General features: G+C 35.6%; 2 protein-coding genes, 1 long non-coding RNA gene and 1 pseudogene across 3 annotated transcripts; 2 read left to right on the top strand and 2 right to left on the bottom strand.

The window, feature by feature from the left end:
* The first annotated feature begins 10,098 nt into the window (after positions 1–10,098).
* Positions 10,099–14,468, top strand: LOC106379723. The gene is made up of 2 exons (XM_013819606.3): positions 10,099–13,733; positions 13,815–14,468. Exons 1-2 carry the CDS (start codon positions 12,813–12,815, stop codon positions 14,424–14,426), a joined length of 1,533 nt encoding a protein of 510 aa, XP_013675060.2. The 5' UTR covers positions 10,099–12,812; the 3' UTR covers positions 14,427–14,468.
* Positions 14,469–17,505: 3,037 nt separating this feature from the next.
* Positions 17,506–19,890, bottom strand: LOC106378526. The gene is made up of 2 exons (XM_048743812.1): positions 17,910–19,890; positions 17,506–17,810 (listed from the first exon to the last, which is right to left on the bottom strand). Exons 1-2 carry the CDS (start codon positions 19,888–19,890, stop codon positions 17,506–17,508), a joined length of 2,286 nt encoding a protein of 761 aa, XP_048599769.1.
* Positions 19,891–22,083: 2,193 nt separating this feature from the next.
* Positions 22,084–23,507, top strand: LOC111201850. Its single transcript, XR_002654798.2, has 2 exons — positions 22,084–22,846; positions 23,052–23,507. It is a non-coding gene; the product is annotated as an uncharacterized LOC111201850 (long non-coding RNA).
* LOC106379724 lies at positions 22,938–25,041 on the bottom strand (annotated as a pseudogene).
* Between the last annotated feature and the right edge of the window lie 1,036 nt (positions 25,042–26,077).

Below are 26,077 nucleotides of genomic sequence, written 5' to 3'. Positions count from 1 at the left end.
TTTTATTCTTTTTATAATTTTCAGTTATTTTGAGTATTTAGTGATGAGAGATTTCATGGATACTGTTAATGTATTTGATAACTATATCAGTATCAGACACTTCGTGGCCATTATATATAAACAATCGCTAACGTGAATAGTGGTGATAACGAAACACTAACAAGCCTATGCAACATTTACCACAAGTATGATTAGAGATTGATAAAAAACTGAAGAATAGCATGTGCCAGAGATCACTGGCGGAACCAGACGAAAAGTTCACCGGGGGCAACATACAATTTGAGCTCAAAATCATGGATGGCATTTAAATAGATCTCAACACGTAATCATAAATTTTTCCTAAAAACAATGAAAAAAAATATTTCAACAATTGGGCAACTGCCCACCTTCCCTCCTCTCTACCTCCGCCGATGCCAGAGATTACGAATTGTATAGTTATCGAAACAAATCAGTAGGATCGTGTTATAGCACATGCAAGTGGTCCGAAGTTTCAATTCAAATACGTACGAAACCACTTTCTGAAGTGATGATATATGTTAGGTAGTTCACTAAAATTATGTTTCTATAACTCTTGTGAATTTTATTAATGTTATAGAGTTTTAAAATGGCCAATTTGGCTGGAAATAAGTTTCAAAAAAAAAATTTGGCTGGAAATACACGAAAGAGAGGTCAATTAGGAGTTCATGCAAAACAAAAGATAATTAGGTACTTGGAGAGAGATGCATAAGCGCAATTACTCACATGTCCCGTTGTAGTATACAAGTTGTGTATATAGGCTGCAGAGCTATAGTAGGCATATCCAGCTTAGATACACCTGTCAGGTCTTGTCAAACGAGAACGACATTTTGTCTCATATATAATTCGAACATATCAAATTCCCACGCGTTTGACACACAATGCAGCAACCATGATAATATAAATTGTTACTCAGCACCCGCAACGGTGATTCTTGAGGGGAAATTCTTAAGAAAAAAATAATTAAATAACCAGTTTATTAAAAATTAAGGATCATATCATCTTTAAAATTTTTAAATAAGAATTGTTTTTAGCGAATCGTTGCACTATTTGCGGGTTCTTACGATGCATAGTAGTCTGTGATTAGTTGAATTTTTTTTTCTTTTTTTATAATTAAAAAATTGAAAAAAAATTCTAAAGACTCCAAACGAAAGTCCCACCGTTGCGGATGCTATTAGCCCTTAAAATTCTCCTTATTAGATGAATAAGACGAAAGTTTGTAATATATAGACTAGGTCAGAATTCGAACGAAATCAAACACACAGGAACACATTTTAAGTTTTAACAGCCTCGCTAATACTAAAGAGATTCCATATGAACACATTTCTCAAAAGAATGCATGATTACCAGTACCGAATAGGTAAATACCAACAAAAACCGTGTTATCCTTAGCTTCCTTTTCCAGTGATGATTGTTCGAGGGGTATAAGGACACCCATTGATGGTAACTTACTACCAGAGCCGGTCCTAGGTAATGCCTTATGAAACATTTGCAACAGGTCCCCAAAATTTTTGGAAAAAAATTACATAGACATAAGCCCCCAAAAATATATTTTAGGCCCCTAAATAGATAAAAAATTTTTTTACATAAAACATTTTACAGGCCTACAAAATCCCAGGGCCGACTCTGCTTACTACACCAGGTTCTTCTTTAAGAAAAATCAAACATGTTCACAATGAATCAAGCAACGTATTCAATCGAGGAAGAAAAATTAAGAAACATACCTTTGATTAATGAGCGTCCGCAGTCTCGAAGACCTTAATGTAGAGAACGTCAATTTGTCAAGAAAAAGAGGATTTGCTTCGATTAGTTTCTTTACTTCAGCTAACATTACGGTCCGAGCTGTTTTCGTGTCTCCGTATTTGGAAAGCTGATCATTTTCCCTGCATCTAATAGAGAATAAAAGTCTTGAATATCATTGATGCCAAATTCAATCCACAAATGCAAACAATATAGAATGTAATTCTCACGAATCAATTATTCATAGTTTCCAAATTCCCAGAATGTAATGCAAACAATTTTGGACCCAATTCATTTATACGTGTAATATTTTTTCTTAACTATGCGATAACATACATATTTTTTTATATACATATCAGTGAGTGTAACGTACGTGCCCCCAAACTTTGCGAACAGAAAGGCGACAACCCTACCTTCAAATCTGACTGAAATTCGGCGGATCTGTGTGTCTCGCCGCCGATAGCCATCCACCGGCGTCCTACCCACTCTTCTCCTCCTTCTCCTCTCTTGTTTCTCTCTATGGAATCTGGGATTAAAGCTTCTACTCCAATGGAGAATTTGCAAAGCGCTCAAACTAGGTCCAATGCCTCTGGTGCCGTCACAGGTGACGGTTCTGAGCTCCAACATACTCCTCCTCCGGACCCTCGATGGCCATATCTTGGACGATGGTCATCAAGTTCAAACCGCACATCCCCTGTTTTAGCACCGTCACCGACGATAGATGCATAAGCTTCTCATGTAACCACCACCGATCCTCCTGCTGTTGTAACCACCACCGATACTCATGCTGCTGTAACCGCCGACCCTCCTGCTGCAACCGCCAACCCTCCTGTTGTAGTAGCCACCACCGATCCTCCTGCTGTTGTAACCACCACCAATCCTCATGCTGCTGTAACTACCTCGGCTCTTGTTTCTTCAACCACTGAACTTCATGTTGATCCTACTTCTGCTACCGCTCACCTTGCAACTGAATCAACCACCCCTTATCCTCTTCCAAATACCGCCCTTCCCATTGCCTCTGAACCCACTGACCTCTTGCTTAGAACCGTCGATGTTCCCTTGAGTTCGGAAAAGACACTCGACTCTCTCACTCAAGCCGGCGGTAATGTTCTTGATTCTATCAGTAGCGTCTCACCATCGGACCCAAACATGTGTAACAACAAATCCAGTCTTGTGGTCACAAATGTTTTGCCTTCTGACTCCACGGTTCTTCCCCCTCCAAAGGAGACGAAAACATCAATTTCTGAGGTTAATGTATCGCCAATCATCTCACCGGACAGTCTTCCTCAAACTTCAGAAAAATTTGTCCCTTCATTGGGTTCTTGGGCAAAGCCGCTGTTATTCAAATCTCCAGCCACTCCTCCGGAACCATGTACTCCTAAAGATTATGATCCAGTGGTTGTTGGGAATCAGTTAGCTGCTCTTTGGCCTACTTTAAATGATGGGATACTAAACAAGCAACCGAAAAGTAATTATCCTACTCGTAGTTTCCAACCTCCGGTTGAGAAGCTTCCACCACCAGAACTGAAAGCGGATGGGAGTCTCTGTTTTCCATGGGCTGCGAGACTAAGTCCTCAGTCACATAATCTTTATCGAGCAGCCACTCCAACTTATCGTCTGGATGGCACACCTGAGGTGTCTATTCCTTCGAAAGTGCTTAGGCTAGGTCCTGAAAATAAAGATGAATATATAATTGGGAAATTCCACAAGTGCTCTTTACCCCCGGGAGGTTTGATACATGCCGTCGTCAATAGAATTTGGGGAAGAAACTGTAAAATCAGTTGCAAGAAGCTTAGAGACTCCTCTTTCATGTTTCATATCCCGCACCAGCCTACTCGTCATTGGATCATTCAGAGAAGAGTGTGGCATATTGATGATTGTTTACTTTTTGTCCTGCCATGGACTCCAGAAGGCTCTTTTAAAATCCCTGAAATCTCTACCTTACCGGTTTAGGCTAACTTGAAGAACGTCCCTGATTGTTGCTACTCAAGATTAGGAATAAGTCATGTCGCCTCAGGACTAGGAGAGCCTATCCTTACGCACAAACCTCGACTTGATCCCACCAGTATGGGTGAAGCAAAGGTTTTAGTTGAGATGGAGCTGGACAAAGACTTCCCAAAGCTTATTGCACTGGATGATAAACAAGGTCACATTTTCCTTGTTAATGTTGAGTATACATGGATCCCTTCTATGTGTGAGAGGTGCGGTAATCTTGGACACAAAGCAAAGAGGTGTCTCCTGCCTCCTACTACTGCAAAGGCTCCGGCTACAGCTTCAGATTCAAAAGAGATACCCGCTGACGTCCCCGTACTGGATATTGATACTGTTATTGATATTGTCCTTCAAGAAAGGGATAACGCTACCTCATCATCTCTGGCTACTGGGAAAAAGATCCTCCAAGCCAATGAAAACCCTTCCCCTGCAGATTCAGATGATTCTGAGATCCATACTACAGCGAAAAAGGGACTTCAGTCTGAAGCTGACATCATGCAACCACTACATTCTTCTGATATTGTACTTGATCACCATGTTACAGACACCACAACAGCAAGTTTACCCTCTTCTCCTCTCACTCAACAGGTGACACACACTGCTTCGTTAAACTTTTTCAAAACTTTACCCACATTAGTAGACTCATCATCTACTCCCATTACAACACTGATTATGGAGTCTTCTCCATCAACCTTTATCAACACTGAGGTCCAAGGAACTTATGTTGTTGATCCTTTAACAACAACACCTATGTCTTGTGTTTTTGAGAATCCTTCTCGTTACACATTGCTAGGTGATGGAGATGAAGCTGAGACAGGAGCATCATGCTCACTCAGCTTGACAAGAGGTACGAGGGAAATAAAACCCCCAGCAAAGTACCAAGACATGGATTGGAAGACTGTTCGAGGGAGGGGAAAATGAGGCCGTCGCGGTCGAGGTTCTCATCATTAGGATTTGTTTTTCATTGTACTGTCGCTTCTCTTAATCTCTTCCTTTGTTTCATAGGTTGGGGTTCAATATTTTCATGAAACTTGTTTCATACAAACTTTATCCAACTATAAGATCTTTGGTCTTATCTTGTAATCGTTTATTTTAATATGAAAGCCTTTTTTCAAAAAAAAAACATATATATTTTTCCCAGAAAGTAAGTGTTTTCGTGTTGATGTTTCAGTTTAATTTTGTTTATTTGTAGTTGCTAAAAAGATGAATATTAGAAAAAACATTTTATATCTGACATGATTAACTGTAAATCTACTCTATTAAAAGGGAAGAAGTTTAAATAAATCTACTTAAAAATGTTGTTTGGACTATTTCATTAACCAGTTAATATTTTGGTCGTGCTTTCTATTTTTAACAATTCGGAACATTAGTCAACCATCTTATTTATTATACAACATAATCTGGTAGACAAAAACACTATACCACATAATTTACCTTATATTTCTCTAACGATACATAATACATGAGTCAATACTTTTATTTCTTACAGAAAAACGTGACCGATTACATTCGTTTGAGCACCAATCTCTAAACCTGTCTCATTATAAGAAACAATAACGTGACCGATTTCACCCAATATACCAAAACCACATCATTCAGCAAAAAATATCTACACAAACTACATACTCACAAAATAAATATGCATGCCTCATGGTATATATATTAATAATTCCTTGAAGCTCGGTGCTACAACATAAATATCTATACAACTTCAAATGATAAAGGCACATGATTCTGATAATACATGATTTACTTAGTACTTCGAAATTATCATCAAAATATTTTGATTCCTTAGGCTGCACGAAACCATATTACTCTTCATGGTTTATAGGTGTAGGTAGAAAAGGGGTTCTATATAATGTCAAACTTACACATATCAATACTTTTTGAATTTTGGATATGTATTTTTTTTTGTCATCAACTAAGAACGACAAAAGACAATTGTATCTTGGCACTGCGTGCTAGACTGTCCGTCTTTAAATTTTTCGTCTGAGGTACATGAACGATCTCTGAGATAAAGAAACTCTCTTTAAGAGTCTTGATGTCTTCCAAATAACTTGCAAATTTTTCTGGTTCTGAAACCATTTTCACCAATTAAGAACAATCCGTTGCTAACGTAACCTGAATTTTAGATATGTATTATAATTCAAAAATTGGTTGAAATGTACTTTTAACATTTTAATATATTTGCGTTACAAAAAAAAATATTTAATATATTTTCTATTTTTAAAATATTCAAATAACTTTTTTCAATACATATTCTAATACAAAAATTTCATCATCGCGGGTACTACTATTTAATATTAACACTCAAATATATTGACTTAGTCATAAATAAATCGATGCAAAAATAAATTTATGGAATATGAAAATATATTTGATTGGCGGAGATTAAAGATCAGCAAAGATCTCGGGCTAGATTTTTGGCAGAGATACTAAAGGAAAACTTTCCTATTATATAGGTTACAATTAATTTCTTAATGTCCCATAACAAATGAATATATCTTTATCAATTCGAAAGCCTTTAAGTATTTTAAATCATATTAAATGAAATAGTTATATATAAAATATTTTTTAATTTGGATGATAGACCTTTAAAATAATTTTCTGATATATATTCATTATATCTAAGATAAAAAAATGAGTTCCGTTCGAGACTTTTTGAGGTTATATATTTAAACCTCATTGGAGTATTTATTAATTTTTAGTTAGAGTTTTTAGAGCATTGCAGATTTGGTCCAGACTTGGCATTCGTATAATCATGTACAGTTGTGAAAAATCGAAATATATATCTTAAAATTCTCAAAATCCAAAAAAAAAAATACTATACAACATTTATATTATTAAAGATAATTTCTCTAAAAATATACTGAAAAAAAGAGTCTGTCTAATTATGTATAACTATTTATTATTTTTATATTAATTACTCTATCCATACAAAATTAAAAAATATTTTTAGTGAATCCAACTATTATTCCTCATTTCATGTGATATACTTATTTTCTAAAATATTTTACCACACAACATTATGGTTATTATGCAATAATGTTATATACCATATATTTTGCTCAATATGGATCATCAACATTTAAACATCAGTTATAAAAATGAGTTAGCATATCTCATACAACATAGCATATCATCTTATTTTATATAACTCAAATTATTTACAAAATCGAACGTGACAAAAACACTTTAGTAAACCATTTGTTAAAGATGAATTTTTAATATATATATATATATATATATATATATACATTTTATAAAAAAAATATTTGGAAATTAATTGCTAAAACCCCTGCAAAATCTTTTTCTTTTTTTTTCCTGTTCAATTAAAAGAACTTTTTTGAAAAATCTATACTATTTAATTAGCCAAACGTCTCTCGGGTAAATTTTAAGTCTCGCCAACTCAACAAGTGTAACTTTTTTAAATTTACATAAAATATAATGAGAGAGATTAGGTTTGGGAATTTGAGTCTTCGGGTCAGGTACAAATCGGCTCCTTGGATTATCCTGACTTTCTTTGATTACTAAGGGGGTGTACGCGCTTCGCGCGTAATATTGTTTTATTATTGCTAAGAGCATGATTTTTTTTTGGATAATGTAATTATGTTGTCTTTTTTATTTGTTAAGATCATTTGATGTTTTTAGTGTGTTATGTAGTAGGTGATAAGTTAATATATTTTGCGTTTTTTTTGAATAATGTGTTGTTGTGTGTATAGTACTTGTTAGTAGTCAAATGAGCCTCTAACGTAAACTAATATTGAATTTCAATAACTTTGCATCTACGCATTTGTTGATTCTAAGATTAACGGTTTCATCGTCAAAATTGTATTATATTTTTTTCATATTTTTGAAAATTATAACTTTTAAGATGCTTTTTGCCCTCTCCCCATATTTTAAACTTGAGCCCTCACCATCTATGTATTTCGTTACATTTCTGGTGTGCGGTGCTTCTCACCATCACCGGAAAAAGACTCACATTTTTCTCTTGTTCTTCTTGCCTTCTTCACCTATGAGATTATATGGTATTTGTTGCAGATCGGGTTTATGAGTTTTCAGTTGTTCGGTTTCTTCCCACGGCATTGTAGGCTGTTCCAGTCAATATTGACTGCTCCTCTTCTTCCTTAGATTTCAGCTGATGTTAGGAACTGAATCTCCTTGGTTGAGTCAGAGTTTATTCGTTTTTGATTTTATATTCCTCGTCGTTGGCTTACCGTCAATAGTCTCTGCTCGTTTTGGTTTTCAAGATCTAGTTTTTGGTGTTCTGACTTTTATGCTCTCTTTCATAGCTCGAGGACGGCTCCATAGTTTTCTGATTTCGCTCTGTCTCCCTTTCCCTTTCTATTCTTGCATCTCTTTGCAGCTTTCATCGCATCTCTGGTGGCTCTCCCTTTCACCATGTTTGCCACTCGAGATTTGGATAATGTTTTCGTTCGTGTATGCTATGTGGGCTTGGAAGGTTATTTCTAGTCTCAAGTTTAGTCTCTGATTTTTTGGTGGTTGTCTTCCATTCTCCGTCTCTCAAGTTGTTTCTTTTCTTTCCATGTTTTTCTTGGTATAGGTGTGCGGAGTTAATCTCTTGGAGCTTTGATCCCTTCTATCCAGAGCTTTGTAGTTTTCCAGTTGCATGCCGTCTTGTATGTTCTTGTTTAGTTTGTGAGGTGTTTCTTACTTTTTAGCTACTGGTTGTGATTCCGGTGTTTTAGGCATATATTTTCCTGCTTTTTGGTGGCTTTGGCCTTTCGATTATTATTCTCCCTTTGGCCCGCTTTCTTAGTTTATGTGTTGGTTGTCTAGTTTCTTATTCTTAATTTAATTATCTTATGATACTAATAGTGAAATAAATATAATTTGTAAATGAAATAATAAAAATTAGTAAAAATAATGAAATGATGAAAAGTCTTGCTATTTTTAGGTGTGAATAAATTAAATATTTAAAATATATTTATATTAGTTTATTTATTTCTTGAATTTTAGAGACCGATAAGTGTGAGTAGGATTAGATAATACACAATTAGAAATTGATGGAGAAAATTGCAATAATTTAAAAGAAGAAGAATATAAATACCAAAAAAAAACATGATGATACATGTCAACAAACCCCTTTCCACATGTCATAAGAAGGGAAAAATTCAACTTTATATATATAGACTAAATGAAACTGACATAATAATCAAGCTGTAGAAGGATCTGTAGTCAGATTAATTTATTTGGGAGACAAAACTGAAAATAGATCAAAACAAGCAAAAGAGACATTTACAATAACGTATAAGTGTAAAGCTCTGGAGAGAGCTAACACATGATATGTTCAGAAGCTGTACCGATTTATCCTTCTCTGTTTTGAGTTACCATCGATGCATGAAAGATCGATTGACCATCAACATTCTTCTACAAGTTCTGGTAATATGTCCCTTTTTCATTTTGCATTAGTTATGTTTTTTTCTTTGGTTTAAGAGCGGTCACATAGCTAGGAAGAGTTAAGATTTTGGTCAAATGGGTGTGTATGAGAATATTGGTTCGGGTTTTGTTGAATAAGCACAGGCTCATTAGTTGATTTTTTGCTCTCCAACGAACTCTAAATAATATCTTACTAGGTAAAGACATGCGCCTTGCGCAGGATGATAATATAAAACAATAAATAATTTACATTTACATTTTTACATCATTATTTCAATTTTACACAAGTGTTACGCCTTTTTAATAATAAATTTATATTATTCAAGTTGTAAATTAGTAATATATAACATATTATTGGGCTATACTTAAGATATAAATGATGATTTTGTATATGAACATTTGTATAATACAATGTTAAAAAATGTTGAACTTTGTGTCTGGACATCTATTCTATTATTGAGAAAGAAATGTGTTGATTTGTTATGCTCTCCATAGTTTGAGGTTTATTCATATTTTATGTTTAATTATTATTTTTAATAAATAATTTAGTGATTTAACTGATACTTTATCGTTATCTTGAAAATAATTATTTTTTAAAAAAGATAATATCATAATTAAGGTTCTATTATATTTACTTTAGAAATATTAAAATTTATCATTATATTGAAAATAATTAAAAATTTAACAATAATATTATATTAAATTTATTCTATATTTATTTTAGTAATATTAAAATAATATATATATATATATTATATTTGTTTGAAATATTAAACTAGCTCCATTTTAATATATATAGGTATATCACATAAGAAAGAATGAATTTATCTTTTAAGATATTTTTTTAGCACAATCAAAATCACTCATTATGATAATTTCTGAAAAAGCTTACAGAGAATTAAAAATAATTAGAACATTTGAAATCTTTATTAATCTTTATAAATAATTAAATTAGATTTTGGATATATAGTTACCCATAAATTAAAACCAAATTTCATTAATTTGATAATAATCATTATCTAAAATTATTCTATATTGTGTTATCCGAAAATATTTCACATCATAATATTTAAAAAACAATTTATATGTTAAGTTTAGGTATTTTGACATATGTTATTAAAATTTATATGTAATATATTTTATAAACAATTTTGAGAAATGTAAAGTATATAATGAATTTTTAAATTTTAAAATAATTTAAATGAATTATCCGAATTCAAACCGAATCCGCAAAAATCCGAATCAAACCCAAAGCAAAATTTAGAATTAGCCAAATTGAACTGAAATATTTGACCCGAAAATCCCAAATCCGAATACCCAAATACACACCCCTGATAAAAACTATAATAATATATAACAAATAAGAATATTAAGGTGGTGAACGTAAGATCTGAAGAAAATATTTGATTCCAAAAATTAAGCCTAAAAGTTTGACGGTAGAATATTATATTTTTGTCTTGATTCTCACACATACAGCTTACCAAAATTTTGACCAAATATAAGTCAAGTTTTAATTAAACGTGATAGAAAATTTTGCCAACATTTAACATGAAAATTTCTTCCTTATCGGATTTAAGAAAAAACTCCTTATTTGGTTCATGTGATTTAAACATAGTAAATCAAATTTCCATGTTGACCAAGTGCTTTGAATAAAAGATTCCAAGTCCTTATGATTGTTCTAAGTTTCCAAAATTGATTTACCTATTTTCCATTAAATAGTAGATGAACCTGAATTCATTCTCGATTTCTAAATTTAAAAATATTTGAATTCGAAAATATCGATTACATATTGAGTTGCGTGAATAATAATCATCTGCATATTTTAGAAATATCAAGAAAAATGAACAAAAAATAAAAATATTTTCCAGTGATATAGAGAAGTGAGAACAATGAACAAAATAAACCTTTTTATGAAATAGTAAGCTTAGAAAATGTGTCAGGTTTTATGAAATAAATTTTAGGTTATTTTCCCGTTGAATATTTAGTTACACGTGATCTTAGCTTCAAATTTATATTGTAAACATACTGGATTGAACTTCTTGTTAATAATCATACCACAGCCACATTAGGCGAGAAGACGATTTAGGATTGAACGAAAGGCAGTGATTTGAAAACCTCATTCATCGCAGCAATGTTAAAATATTTTAACCAAATGTTTTCAACAAGAATTCAGACAACTATTTACCTAAGCATAAGAAATATAAATTCATAAAGAGCAGAGCCTTGAAATTACCATTACTTAAACTTGAATTACAAATGATATGGTGGTTTAAAGAAACCACAGAACGAACTGAAGTCCAGAACTGAAAATCAAAACGAAAAAACTCATAGCATTATGCAAACATAAGCCTCTGCTCACACTTCCACTAACGCCTAGTCTCACTAGCCACTTTTTCAAACTTCTCCTTCTTGATCTTTATAGTACACACTGATCTTGTAACAGAGTTCTGATCAAAAGACTCCTCCAAATTAATGATTGGAGTCCTTGTTCGCTTGGTTGGTCTCAGATCATACCACCATGCAAGATCAGGGACCCCTATATTAAAAAATGCAAAACAATCAGCTCCTAAGTTTATACACAATCCATGAATATATGTATTATTCTAAAGGAAGTCTATCATGCAACCTCGGGTGCATCCGACTGTGTTGGAAATGTCCCTCCAAACGTGCCATCACTTCCCTAGATATTGCAATAATATCATGTTAGAATGTCGGTTTCTTATAGATGAAGAAATATATTATATAATAATATATTGGTTTTACCGTAGGAGATTGAGCCGGAATAACCAAAATCAATGAATGACTCTACGCACTTTGATATTGTAAGCATCACTTACCAAGGCCTCAGGTCTGAGACATGGTTCATCGCAGCCATGGTGAATTTCTAAGTTTTGTGAATGATCAATGATGTTGCTTTTGTTTAGTGAATAATGAAATGACTCACTCCCCCTTGGGTTTTATAGGAGGAAAACAGAGAATTAAAGAGAATATATTCGTAATTTAAACCAAGGAAAAATTGGATAAATAGGACACTTTGAACTTGGATTTGTCACATTAGGATTTCTAGAAAATATTTTAGGAAAATAGGATTTTAAATCTTGTAAAATACCAAAGTACCCTTAATTTACCAATTATGTTGAATTTAAATTATAAATTATAATAATTTTCGTTTTAATGTTAAAATTAAAATCTATAAAAATTAAAAAAAAAAAACACTAAATGGGAAAAAGGGAGACGCGGGATGCCGCAAACCTAATTCCTCTTTCTCCTTGTCTTCTCCGTCGTAGAGTCGTCGTTCTCCCACGGCGATTTAGGGTTCAACGGTGAGAAGCTCTGTTCTTCGTCGGTGTTTCATCAGCCCGTGGTCTCTACTCTCGTCTCCGTCACCATCCTTTTCGATCTCACTGAAGACACAACGGCTGCGAATCGTTCTTCCTCTTCGTTGGGTCAAATCGATTTTTGAAGTGTTCTTCCATCAATTTCGCTTCTCAATCTCACAATTCTTCACATAAGGTATTGGATTACATCTATAGATTCTCATATTAAACGAAATCGAAGTGTTCTTCCATTAAAGCTCGATTTTTTTTAAAAACGATTTGGCGTGTTTCTTAAACTAATTTTGTTTCACGGATTGGTTAAACATCTTATACATCATTATTTGTGTGATGATATTGAAACCTTTACATGTTGAACTAACAATTTTGTCACGGTTTGTAGCTATGTCTGAGGAGCTACCGAAGAGGCTTTTTAAGGAGGGCGAGGAGCCCCGAGTTACTCAGATCAACAACAACTGCAGGATCGACTACATAATCCGAAAGTTCCAAGCGTGGCTGCCAAAGGAGTTGGATGTCGTGAAGAAAGACCCGGTTTTTCATCAGATTTTTAAGCTCCATGAGAATGGTCTTGGATACTCTGCCAGGGTGATACACAGCTTCTTGTGTAGGGAGCTGGTGACTTTCTTACAGCACGAGCTATGGTTTGTCTTTGCGAGGAGACCGCTTCGATTCTCATTGCAAGAGTTCCACGCCGTAACCGGGTTTGAATGCGATACTCATATCTCGCTTGAGGAGTTTGAAGAGTGGAAATATGATGGTGGTTTCTGGAGCAAGGTTTTGAGGAGAAAAGATGGAACAATTACACTCTTCAACCTGTGGACTAAGGACAAGGAAGCTGTAAAGAAGTGGAGGAATGCAGATCGCATACGTCTTGTCTACTTGGCGATCATTCTTTGTGTGGTATTGGCGAGAGATGAGAAGGCTAATATCCCCCTGAAGTACATCGCGGTGGTCATGGATCTTGACAGAGTTCGAAGGTATCCTTGGGGAGTTGCTGCTTATGACCTTCTCTGCAAATCAATAGCCAAAAATCGTTCCCAACTGAAGGAAAAGACCACTAGCTATGTCTTGGATGGCTTCTCATACGCCTTGCAGATTTGGGCAATGGAAGCGGTACCAAAAATTGGGAAGCTTTGTGGAAAAAAGCTGGATAAGGGTTTCAAGGACGGTCCTAGATGCATAAACTGGATGGGAGCTGCGAAGGTGTCATATGAGGAGATCATTCGCTTGGAGGAGATTATTACACCCAAGGTAATTTTATCTATTTATGACGATTCCTTCCGGTTTGAAATGAGTATTTAGTATCTAACTGTATTTCCCTTTCTTGTGTAGGATGACATCTACCCATACATCTCATGGACAGGAAATTATGATGTTGTCAAAGCTCAGGCGTTTCGCAGAGATGATGATGTGGAGGATGATAGAATCAATGTTCTGATGGAGATGATAAAGAAGGGGCATGATTTTAGTGAGCATGTTTGGGAAACTGAAGAAAATGAAGTGATTTCTTTATCTCTCGATGACGAATCAGCTGTGAATGATGAAGCAAGCGTGAATGTTGAAGCAGCCGAGAGTGATGACGACTTTCAGACTCCGAAAGGATCAAAAAACGTTGGTTCTAGATCAAAGAGGGGTAAAAAGAGGCTTCCCGATCGTGGTATGGAGAAGAGAAAGCATAAGGTTCTCGCAAGTGGTGCAAAGCAAGCTCCTTTTAATGAAGACATGAAGGCTTTTATGACACAGTTGTTTGAGCACAACTTCTCTGGAATGGAACAAAGGATACAGAAACAGATGGCCGAGACATTTGAGCAGATGCGGACAGAGCTTAAACAATCACGTAAGGAAGCCAGCGTTGAAGTTGAGCTTGGAGAGCCTTCACCGACAAAGCCATCGACGAGCCAGGCACCGTTGAGGAGGTCCACACGCGGGGTAAACAAACACTAGTCTTCACCATCCTCTTCAATGTTATTTTGTCTTGTTTAAGTTCGTGGTTTGTGTGTCTGTTTATTTTATTGGCATCTAAGTTATCGGCCTGAATTTTGTTGTACTTTATAAGGTCTCGGTTTGTATGTGTGCTTGGTGTGAAAGTGTCCTTGGTTTGTAAGTGTCTTGTTTAAACTAATGTAATGGTCTGGAACTTTTATGTAAAATAATATGTAATGATAATGTATTTTGGTGTCTCAATTATTGCTTATTTGTCGTGACATAACAGGATGGTTCCGAGACTACATTCGATGTGAATTATAGTGAAGCAGATGATATGGGTCGCGGGATAGGTACGCAAGGGGTTGAAGGGCTTTCTCAGACGTCGTATGTGCCAGGCTTTGATCCATCTCAGGACAAAAAAGAAGAAGACTGGTGGACTCCAATGACTTCGGTCCGAGGTTCAGTGGATAATCCAGTAAAGAAAGAAAAGACAGAGATGAATACAGCTCCACCGCCGTCACAGTGGGAGAAATGGTGCAAAAGAAAAGGTCATGGACTTCAGCTTAGCGATTCACCATTGCCAGAAGATGCTTCTCCGCAGGCGTCACTTTATTATATCTCCGAAGAGTCATGGAAAGGATTCACGGAATGGGCATTAAAGCCTATACCTTTAACAATTGGTCCTACATGCTTTAATTTGTCTGTAGCTACAAGAGTAGTAAGTGCTGGAAAATGGCTTGGAAACGAGGTAATGAATCTTGTACTAACCTTTAGTGAATTTATCTTCCTAATACTTCTTATATGCTATATTACTTAACTTTCATTGTAAATTTTTAGGAGATGGATGCGGTTATGTTTATATGGCGTGTGAACACTACATTGAATCGTTGGGCCCCTCGCCGTGTTGCTTTCATGAGTGCTATGTTTTGCCTCCAAGTAGACGCTGCATACAAGAAGTTTTTACCAAACAAAAAAGCCTATCAATTGCCTGATTTCCTTCTTGGGTACGGCAGAGGAGAGCTTCCATCTCATGGGCAGACTGATCTAGTTTGGGGTGTTGATGTTGATCGACTCTACTTTCCTCTGTTTGTAAATGGTAACCATTCAGTTCTTTTTACATCCTAGTATACATTTCTTCGTTTACATATTTTTGTGGACTCGAACGCAGGTAATCACTGGGTTGGTGTCTGTGTAAACATCATTGAAAGAAAAGTGGAAGTCTTTGATTGCGGTCGGGGAAAGAACAGACAGTACGTTGAGAAGTTTGCTGCTATCATTCCTAGGATAGTGAAGTCCGTTGCACCACAAGAAAGACAGAAGCAGCTACTCCTCTCATCATATTCTATCGTGGATGTGCCTATGAAGTTGAGATTGAACAAAAGTTGTTGTGATTGCGGTGCATACGCTCTGAAGCACTTGGAATGCTCGCTGCTTGGTCTTGACGTCAGTTTAGTGGATGATGAAATCATTATGGGTTGTAGACAGAAGATTGGAGTGGACTTATGGGAGGCTGCACACGACCCCATCTTTGCTGAGGTTATGACACGATATGTGCCTTCACCATGGGAGAGGTCTGAGGTCTTTGACCTCGAGGATGATTGATTAACTGTGATTTTAGTAGTTTGGTTTGTTAGAATTAGAAAACAACTTTGGCTTTGGTATTTGATTTGAATTAAGAAACAACTCTAGATTTGATTTTGTATAAATTATGAAACAACCCTATAAAGAATTGTGTGCTACAAAATCATAAAACCTGAGGACCCAAACCCTAAACAAACCCTTAACTAAAACCATAACCATAGACATACCCTAACCAAACCCTAAAACCATAATACAATAATGATTCTTAATCATACCCTAAACAAACCCTAAATCCGTAATTCATAGTCAAACCCTTAACCCTAAACAAACTCTAAAACCATAACCGTAGACATACTCTAACCAAACCCTTAACTAAAACCAAAGTACAAATTAATCCAACGCCTCAAACACACACCTATTTATTGATTATTGTACATTGGTCACTATCTAAGTACGTCCGTCCACTATGTTTGATAGATGTTTAAACACTAATTTAGAGGGTTCAAAGACAAAGTTCTTGTGGTGTTATCGATAAATTTAGTGACTTTTTTCTGCTCTGCCTTAGCTAGAATACGCGTTATGGGAGTATGAAACGACGTAGTTTTGGTTATTTTTTTGACCTAATCACTTTTCTTCCTCATTCTTCCTCGACAGAGAGATTGCAGCGGCGAAAAGTTGGAGATCGACTCCCTCATGTCTTCAGTAAATTCTTCATCCACTACAAGAGATCGCCTCGCGAAACAACGGGGAATTCCCACAAGATGCAATTGCGGTGAGGCAGTGAATCGTTTCACTTCAAAAACAATTCAAAATCCGGGAAGATTATTTCATTGTTGTCCTTTGGGATCTCAGAAGGTTAGTCGTGTTATCATATAACTGTCTCCTTGTTGTCCGATGAGAGTAGAATTAGTCAATCTAATTGTGTATTGGATGTTACTGATGAAGGACAAAACCCACTTGTTCAAATGGACTGACAAGTCAGTTGTTGAGGAGATTGAAGACTTCCAAGACCTGTTTGACGTGTTACTCGTTGACAATTCCGAGTTTCAGAAATCAGTGAGAGCTGGTGAGGCCATGATGACACGCCATGAGAGTAGAATTCAAGAGATGGAAGATGCAATGTGCCATTACGAAGAGAAGACCTCGGAATGCATTAGGGAACTAAGGGGCATAAAAGCTTTGTTTGTGTGTTGTTTGGTGATGGTCTTCTTGTACCATATCTATGCATGATGTTCAACAAAGGCAGCGACTTCGCGCACAACTACTTTTATGTGCTTCCTCAACTTGTTGTTTCTTTTTTTCAAAGAAGTTAAGACCATGTTTCTTGTTATTTCGAGGTGATCATCATCTACTGAAACGAATTATTTTGCAAATACTTTGGTTGTTACTAGAATAAATCGATTTGTCTCTATAGTTTAGCAAATACCAAATTGTCAAATAGGTTCTTAAACAGAAGATCAAATAGTTTCAAAAGCAATAAGAAAAAAAACAGAGACAGATGCAGACACATAACAAACTAGATGGGTAAATCGCATGTTCCTCTCTTGTGTCCTTCAGTTCCACAACGGCTGCACTTATGCTTTTTATTCTTCCTTGATCCTTGAGAAGATGCGATCTTGTCTTCTACTGATTCATACCTTCTCTTTACTGGTCGACCAGCACTCTTTCTTGTCTTTGGTGGTAAAACCTTTGCAAGTTTAACCTCAGCAGGGACATTCCATTCAGACTCTAGAACTGCTATTGGATTAATGGAATCTGCATAGGCGGTTCTCCACGCTGCAGTGCTGTATAAGGCGTCAGTGAATCTGTGCACTTCCATACCTGTCAATCTCAAAAAAAACTTGATCAATATGAAGTCTATATGATGAAAATCCCGAAAATAAATAATTCTCAAGTATTCATGTGTTTATACTTCCATACCTCGTGAATAAATTGCAGGAATGGCGTGTCGGCAAGGAATTTTTCCTATATCATACTTACCACATGTGCATGTTCTTCTTTCCAAATCAACATGACAATCATATATGTCTCCTTTTACAACCGATCTGAAGTTGTCAACCTTGTAAACCTGGAATCCTTTTGCCTTCACAATTCTCCTATCAATCTTTCTCTCCACCTTAGCGGTTAAAGGATCTACATGCTTTGAGCTTAACAAGCGACGCTCATAGAACCATCGAGTCAACAGTTCTCTTATACTATCAAGCAAAGGAATAACCGGATATTCTCTAGGTATTCTAAGAACTGAATTTATAGACTCTGCAGGGTTCGTGGTCCTAATGTCATACCTGGAGCCAGGGAAGAGAGAACGAGCCCATTTGCGCACATCAGCCTCCCGTAGATATCTTCCAAGCTCAGGACTCATATCAAAAATTTCGGTGATACGTTCTTGAAATTCAGTGTACCTATATGCCCGTGAAGCCTTTTCCACCAACGCAGTCAATCCTTTTGTCTTGAAAAATGAGACCACATTGGTCAATAAGTGATGAATGCAAATTCCATGTGCTGATCGAGGGTAGACAGTCCCAATAGCTTTAGAAATAGACGCATTTCTATCTGAGACAAAAGCTAGATCTTGACAATCAGCAATAACCACTTTCAACTGTCTGAAGAACCACCCCCATGAATCGTCATTCTCTGAATCAACAACCCCAAATGCAATCGGATACAAATTAGAGTTACCATCTACAGCAGTAGCAACAAGAAGTGTCCCTTTGTATTTATTTTTCAGAAAAGTTCCGTCAACGACAATCACCCTTCGCATTGCATTGTAGAATCCTCTAACTGATTGCCCAAATGACATAAATAGATACATGAATCTTCCCTTCTCATTAGTTTCGTAGTGAGTATGCGTACCAGGATTTGCTTCTTTAATCATATGCAAATATGCTGGTATTTTAGAGTAACTGCGATCTGGTATACCTCTAGCAGCTGCAATAGCAAACTCACGAGCTTCCCAAGCGTGCCAATAAGTAATCTCACAACTATGCTCCATTCTCATAAATTGAATGATGTCATTCGGTTTTGGGCCATCGTTTGCATCATCAAATCGATGTTGTATCAGAGTCCCAATTGTTCTTGCAGATGCTGTTTTTCCGAATTTCCTTTTCTTTGAAGGAGCACATGAATGTCTTCCATCACATTGGTTGATCATGAAATATGTAGACCCATCTATTCCTTCTGCACGCACAGTCCAGTTGCACAATGCATCCTTACATCGAATATACCACCATTTTCTCGTGGATTTGATAACAGTGTAATCGAAATTATTCTTCATCGCCAAAATTTCCATTGTTGCCTTCAGAACCCCTTTACTTGTGAAAATTTGATCCTTCTTCACGAAGTCTCCTCTCCAAGCTCGACCATCCTTATCACTGTCTCCATTGTTTTGACAAAGTTCAATGTTTTCACTCCTTAAAGCACCGCAACCATCCGCAGCGACATGATTCGTTCTTTTAACAAAAGACTCCTTTGACGGCTTGACAAACTCTGCTCGATTTATCTCAGGAACTTCTTCATCCTCAACATTACTTGAATCACAAGGCTCCTTATTCAAATCGATATTGACTCGTTCCTTTTGATTTACACCAGAAACAGAGAACATCACACACAAGGTAGTAGACGATTCCCTCTTTGCATAGCCCACAAAATTAGATGCTTGCCGATCATTGGTGATAATAATTGGAGGATTCCCTTTTTGATTCAACAACGAATAACTGAACTCGGCATTAATGGCATTATGGTCCACCCCATAATCCTCACACACCGTTATCTTGAGCTGCTTCAACGTAGTAGTAGTTGCTAATGTTACCATTCGACCACGCCTTTCTTTGTCTACCACGAAACTCCAGTCATCACCGCGACTACACATCCATTCACCCGATTTGACATAGATTAGAACCATGTTGTATTGATAGAGAAAAGAGAGATGATTATGTCGATGAAGAAGAGAGAAACACAAAGAACGACGACAAAAGATCGTGGGAGAAGGAGAAAAACGTGGGAGAAAATATTCTTGGAGATATTTAGGGAAGATTTAGTTTACATTTAGGAAACATCTTTAACCGATTATGGAAGTTTCCATATTTTTCGGATTTCCTGTAGAATGTATAACCTATGTAAGTCAGAATACAGTAGAGTAGATGTGAAACATATTCTTCCCTAGGCGCCACATAAGGTAAAAGACAGACCATATCATGGCTCCAAATATAGATAGGGTATATCAACGCATTGTGGCTATATGTCGTTATCAAGCTAAAGGTATAAGAAAGACATCTTTCTTGATTATAACGTAACGTAACCTAGCTTTGGTTAGAATATATAAGAAAAGATAGGTTACGTTGTATACCAAAGATATATCTATGTATAAACATTAGTAGCCGATTTCTAGACTAAGTAGATGACTAGAATGAGTATTGTAACTGTAGCTAGAAGATGAAATAAAATATGATTCATTTAAAAAAAAAACAATTTAAACATATATATTGTCATACTTATGTTTCCAATAGTTTTGATATTTTTTTAACATTTTTAAAATTCAGTTTACTATTTTTTCCATAAAAAAAGGGTAAAATATGTCCAGAATTACCCAAAATATCAGAAATCCTATTATGACAAATAAAAGTTCAAAGTGTCCAATTTTTCCAATTTTCCCTTAAACCAATTAATGGAATATTGATTTAGCTTGTCAATCACTCTAAAAATTAACGCACAATCTCAGCAATATTTTCCATATATAGGTCATTGATTTTATATTCTCAATATAATCAAAAATGGCCACAACCAAACGTATTCAAAGGGACATATAGTTCCAGTAATTAGGCAAGAAACATTCTTATCTTATTTGGATCCGCATATAATAGTTTACCAAATTTATATCCGATCGTTTAAATTCTACCCAATCGATTTGCGGTAATAATTGTTATCCCCATATTTTAATTTCGACTGAGCTCATTGTTATTATGTAGGTCAGTAGGTGAACCGTAGCATTGCTGTTACAACGACGAACCGTAAATTATTTAAAACATCATGATGAAGACTTAGCCATTACAATAGAACATACACACTCATTTTGCAAGTAGATAACTCATGTGTTTGTCTAAAATGGTTAAATGGTATTGGTTTTGATATCGGTTTATCAAATAAAATGTGAGAAAATAGTTTCTTGTAAATCTAAATATATGTGTATTTGATATTTTACAGTCCGATATATGGTTGTGATGAAACATAGTGCATGCGTAAATGGAGTAATATGTATTTTGGTATTGCGTACTACTATGTTAATGTTTATGTAATGTAACTTTGATATAAAAGGGCCAATTGTATAAAATTGGATGGTAATGGCATTTGACGTAAATATTCTAGTGAATTAAGGATAATTAATTATATAGGCTGAGAAAGATTGTGAAACTGCCACCTCACCATGACATCCTTGTAAATAACTTACATTTCAAAGGTTATATTTTCAAATTGCTTCTCTATTAATAAGAAAGAGTCTATTAATAAGAAAGAGATATAAACCCAAATATTTGTTTTTCTCTCTTGACAACAACCCAAATAGTTTTTAAACCAAAACCTATCAAATTTCTATTTATGGAACTAAAAATGTTTATTTGAAAATAAAATAGATACTATATTGTCAATATTGATTCTATTACAAAAACCAATAAGGTTGCATACTATATTTGTATGATTGTGCATATACATGTTGACTTTTATATATTTGTCATTTTGGGTGGACAATAAAATAGGTTAGTTATTTAAAATTCACATGAGTTGTAGCAAATGTAGTAAAAAAATTTAGCATACACAAAAAATATATAATTAGCAAAAAAATAGCGATAAAAAAATTCAAATAGGTTACAGAAAAGAGTAAAAATCCACATAGATTACAAAAAGAGGTGAAATCATTTTTAATAATTTTTAAAACTATTTTACACAGATATGCTTTTAAATAAAAATGTAAATATGATTACAAAGAAAGACAAAATTATAAAAAATATGTAAAATAAAAAATATCCGCCCTTTCAAAGGTGAAATAACCTTTTTAATATATATATTTTTTAAAAATGCATAAATATAATTACAAAGAAAAACACAAATATATTACAGTGAAAATTAAAATATGATTGTAAAAAGACACATAAAAATTATTTCTTTGAAAAAATATGTAAAACAAAAATATATCCGCTCTTTTAAGGGCGGGTCAGAATTTAGTTATCATTTAAATGACCACATAAATGTTAATTTTTAATGATGTCAAAAAATGTTAATTTTAATTTTAAATAGAAAGTACAAAGAACAAGTTTAATAAATATTTGGTTAACTTTAAACAAACTATTTAAAAAAAATGTTACAGCAACTCATAATATTGACACATATTATAAAATCATAGAAATAATTATTTTCTAAAACAATATGACAGAAATTTACTAAATATATGCACTTAAAAAATTATAAGCATACATAAATTTTAACTATTTTTAAAATCAATATTTAAAATTTTAAGATATTTTTTGCGAGCTATATAAAATTTAAAATTTTATTTTAAGGTATCTTATCGCAGAAAGTTTTTGAGTTCAAGTATATTTCTTAATCCATTATTTTTATACTACTTTTGAAAAAATAGATACTAGGCAGAAAGATGGTGGCAATTGGGCAAACCCACCACTTAAAGAACACAGCTGAGCCACACACCAGACCTACCAGATAGTCCATAATTGATTTGGTTAGTTGCGTCATGTACAACTACAACAACAGTCCTGAGGTATCTAAGTTTACAACTTTATCCCAAATTATTCCTGCACTAGACTATAGGCCCAGTCATCTCTGTTTATCCGATCATTTTCTTTCTTTCAAAGGTGATGATCTTCAAGTTTTCCAAGCTGTAGCTATTACTTCAGTTTAAGTACAACTTGATTTATTTTCCTGAAGTACCACTTCATATCATCATCAATGTAAAAGAGAAATAATAATTCGAAAATCTTATCAAAAGATCTCTCAAAGTTGAGATATAAAAACAACACTTCTTTAGCTAATGATACAATACATTCTCTTTGTTTTCAGTCGGAGCTAGGAAGGAACTTGGTTTCTGATCTAGTACCAAACCTAGAAGCTGCCGGGATAATCCTCAATGGAGACAACACCTGTGCGAAGGAGAAGTTGTAAGAATCAGTGCCTAACCGGCTCTGCAACCATCCTCTCCCACCAGAAAATCCATCAGTAACGATCCAGCAGTTCTTAAACCCGAGAACCTTTAACGTTTTCGCCACAATTTTAGCCGAGTCCGAGTACCTACGAAACCAATAAAGAAGATCACATGAACTAAAAATATTCCACAAAAGTTCTTGTCAAAACAGAGATATATACTCACGAGTCCATGATGATGATATTAGAGCCTTTGTTGATTCTCTTGAGGTAAGATATCTTTAACGCTGCTATTTCTGCTTCAACACGTTTTTAGTTCCTCACTATTCCTTTTACTTTGTTCGGAAGCTCTTCTAATCTGATAATTTTGAATAAGAAACATGACTTTTCTGTTTTTTTTTTTGGTTTTGGTTGATTCTTGTAATGAAAACATATTTAAGAACATAACCTAGACAAAAGACGTACGGAATGGCGATCATACTGTTCTTAGCATTTGAAGGGAGACGAGGAATCCCAGCTTTTTCCTTCTCTTTCTCTGATCTTATATCCACCATTAAGTAGTTCTTGGAACAAAGAAGATCAAGTGTTTGAGCCGGTGTGAGGTCACCTTAAACCCATAGACCACAATACACAGAGTTAAAACTCAATAATCAGTTCTCAACTTTTTTTGCCAACTTGAATTAGACTCATTAGATACAAACAAGATCTCTATTAATTAAACAATTCACAAAAAAAAATCATCATATTCATTAAAATTAAATCAGCTCAATTTTCATCACATGTGATAAGGTTTTAACCAATAACACGAAAAAAACACCTGTTATGAAATGTATAAAGTTTATTTAGACTTTTTTACCTTTGTAACCGCGGAAGTTAAAAGATATCGCAGACCAGACAGGTGGGAGGAGAAGGTAAGCAATGAACGCAGCGCCAGCAGCAACAACAACGACACTAGGATCAGCTGCAGATATCGTCTCCATAGTCGATGAAGCAATGGGCCTAGCATCTTCAATAGCTTTTGTTGTCTGTTGGGCCACATCTGTTACTGTCTACATCCCCACACACAAAACCCCTCCACAACTTATATTCATTGCAACCAAAACGTAAAGAGTTGCTGAGTTTTTTCTAAATGATAAAATAATAATCTGACCTTGGCAGCATTAAAGACAGGCTCTGCATCAATACCAGAGCTCTGCATTGCTTCTTGAGCTTTCTTCGAAGCCTCCGAGAAAGCAGGAGAGGCGATCTTCAAAGCCTCTTCCCCGGCTTGCTTCGCGATGGGTAAAGCAGTGTCCAAGGCTGGTTTAAGAGCGTCTCCTACTACTTGGAAAACACGCTGCGTTGCATCGAAAACACTCGAACCTGTTTCTTGAACTTGGTTGATTGTCTTCTCCACCTGTTTTAAGACAAAGAAAGAGTTCGTCAAGCAAAAAGAGTTTTCAAAAGAGGGAAACTAAGCCAGATTATGATGTATACTTCAGTGAGAGAGGAGACGATCTGGTCCTTGGAAATGGAAACAGCGGCTTTGGCTTCAGGAGGAGGAGATGAGAAGACGGATAACAGAGAGATTGAAGTTGTTGTTGGAAGTGCGACAGAGATTTGCTTAACTCTCTTCTTACAAGACGAAGAAGAAGGAATAGTGAGTTTTGCAGTTACTGAAGACTTCATTGCCATCTCCGCCATAGCCATGGGTTTCTTTCTTCTCTGCCATTCTTCTTCTTAACAAATCAATGTGACAGAGAGAAGAAGACAAAGACTTTATGTTGTCCCAAACCTCTGACAGGTCGAGTGTTGTAGCATACTCTCCATTGCCCACTTTAGCGCTTCCAGCTCCGAGTGTAGTGATGTCTCCCTCCTCCGCAAATTCCTTGACCCCATGAGCTGTATCTTCCCCAATGTATCCTTCCAGACCCATCCCATTCCACAAAACTGCGCTGTGGAGGTCCATGAACCATCCACCATACAAATATTACTCAAGCTTAAGACTTGTGTTTCTTCATTATTCTGTGCATTTGGCAGATTCGGTATAGTTTCTCTTGCATTATACCAAGCTTGACACTCTCCCTCTGCATACCTAACTAGCTCCAATGGATCTCTGTCTATACCTCTAAACAGTTTGTCATTCCTAGCTTTCCAGATGTACCAAATTATCCAAGGATAAGGATCTCTATCATCATCAGGCTCCAAAGTACTATTCTTTCTCCAAAAAAGATAGTCCATATTAGCATAAATACTTGGTACCGGAAAGATTTCAGAACTCGTCGGGGTAGATGATAATTCCCATGCTTGTAAGGCCGGAGGGCACTCGAAGATAGCATGAGTAACGGTCTCTTCTGGTGCTCCACATCTTGGGTAGTAATTATCACAGCGCATATTACGGCGTACCAGATTCCTTGTTACAGCCAACTGTCCGGATATTAATTGCCATATAAGATGGCATATCTTTTGTGGCGCATTCACCTTCCAAGCAAAGGCTTGAAGTTTTGTAATGATGGGTTGTAGAATTTCTAAGTCCTCCTCATCTCTCATCAAGTTTGTAGCAACCCAATATCCCGACTTAACAGTATATTGTCCGTTCTTCGTGTAACTCCAGCAAAATGTGTCCCGTCGATGAGTAGGACTTATGGCCAGACTCATAATCATCGGGATATCCTCTTCATCAACATATTGTTCCAGTATCCGAACATCCCATTCATTTGTAGCAGGATTGATAAGGCTACTTACGATCATCTTTGGGTTCACTGCTGGAGCCCGGGCCCGTGCCGGACTAGCTGGTGTCAAAGGAATCCAACGATCCTCCCACACATTGACTTCGTACCCTGAATGCACTTTGCTTCTGATGCCCAAAAGTAACAGCTTCCTCGCAGCAGTTATACTTGTCCATACATACGATGGGTTATCCACTGTGCCCGTTCGCAACGGCGAACTCAAACGGTAATATCTTC

Source organism: Brassica napus, chromosome C1 (genome assembly GCF_020379485.1).
Source record: "Brassica napus cultivar Da-Ae chromosome C1, Da-Ae, whole genome shotgun sequence".
Lineage (NCBI taxonomy): Eukaryota > Viridiplantae > Streptophyta > Magnoliopsida > Brassicales > Brassicaceae > Brassica > Brassica napus.
This window is presented reverse-complemented; position numbering and strand designations above follow the sequence as displayed.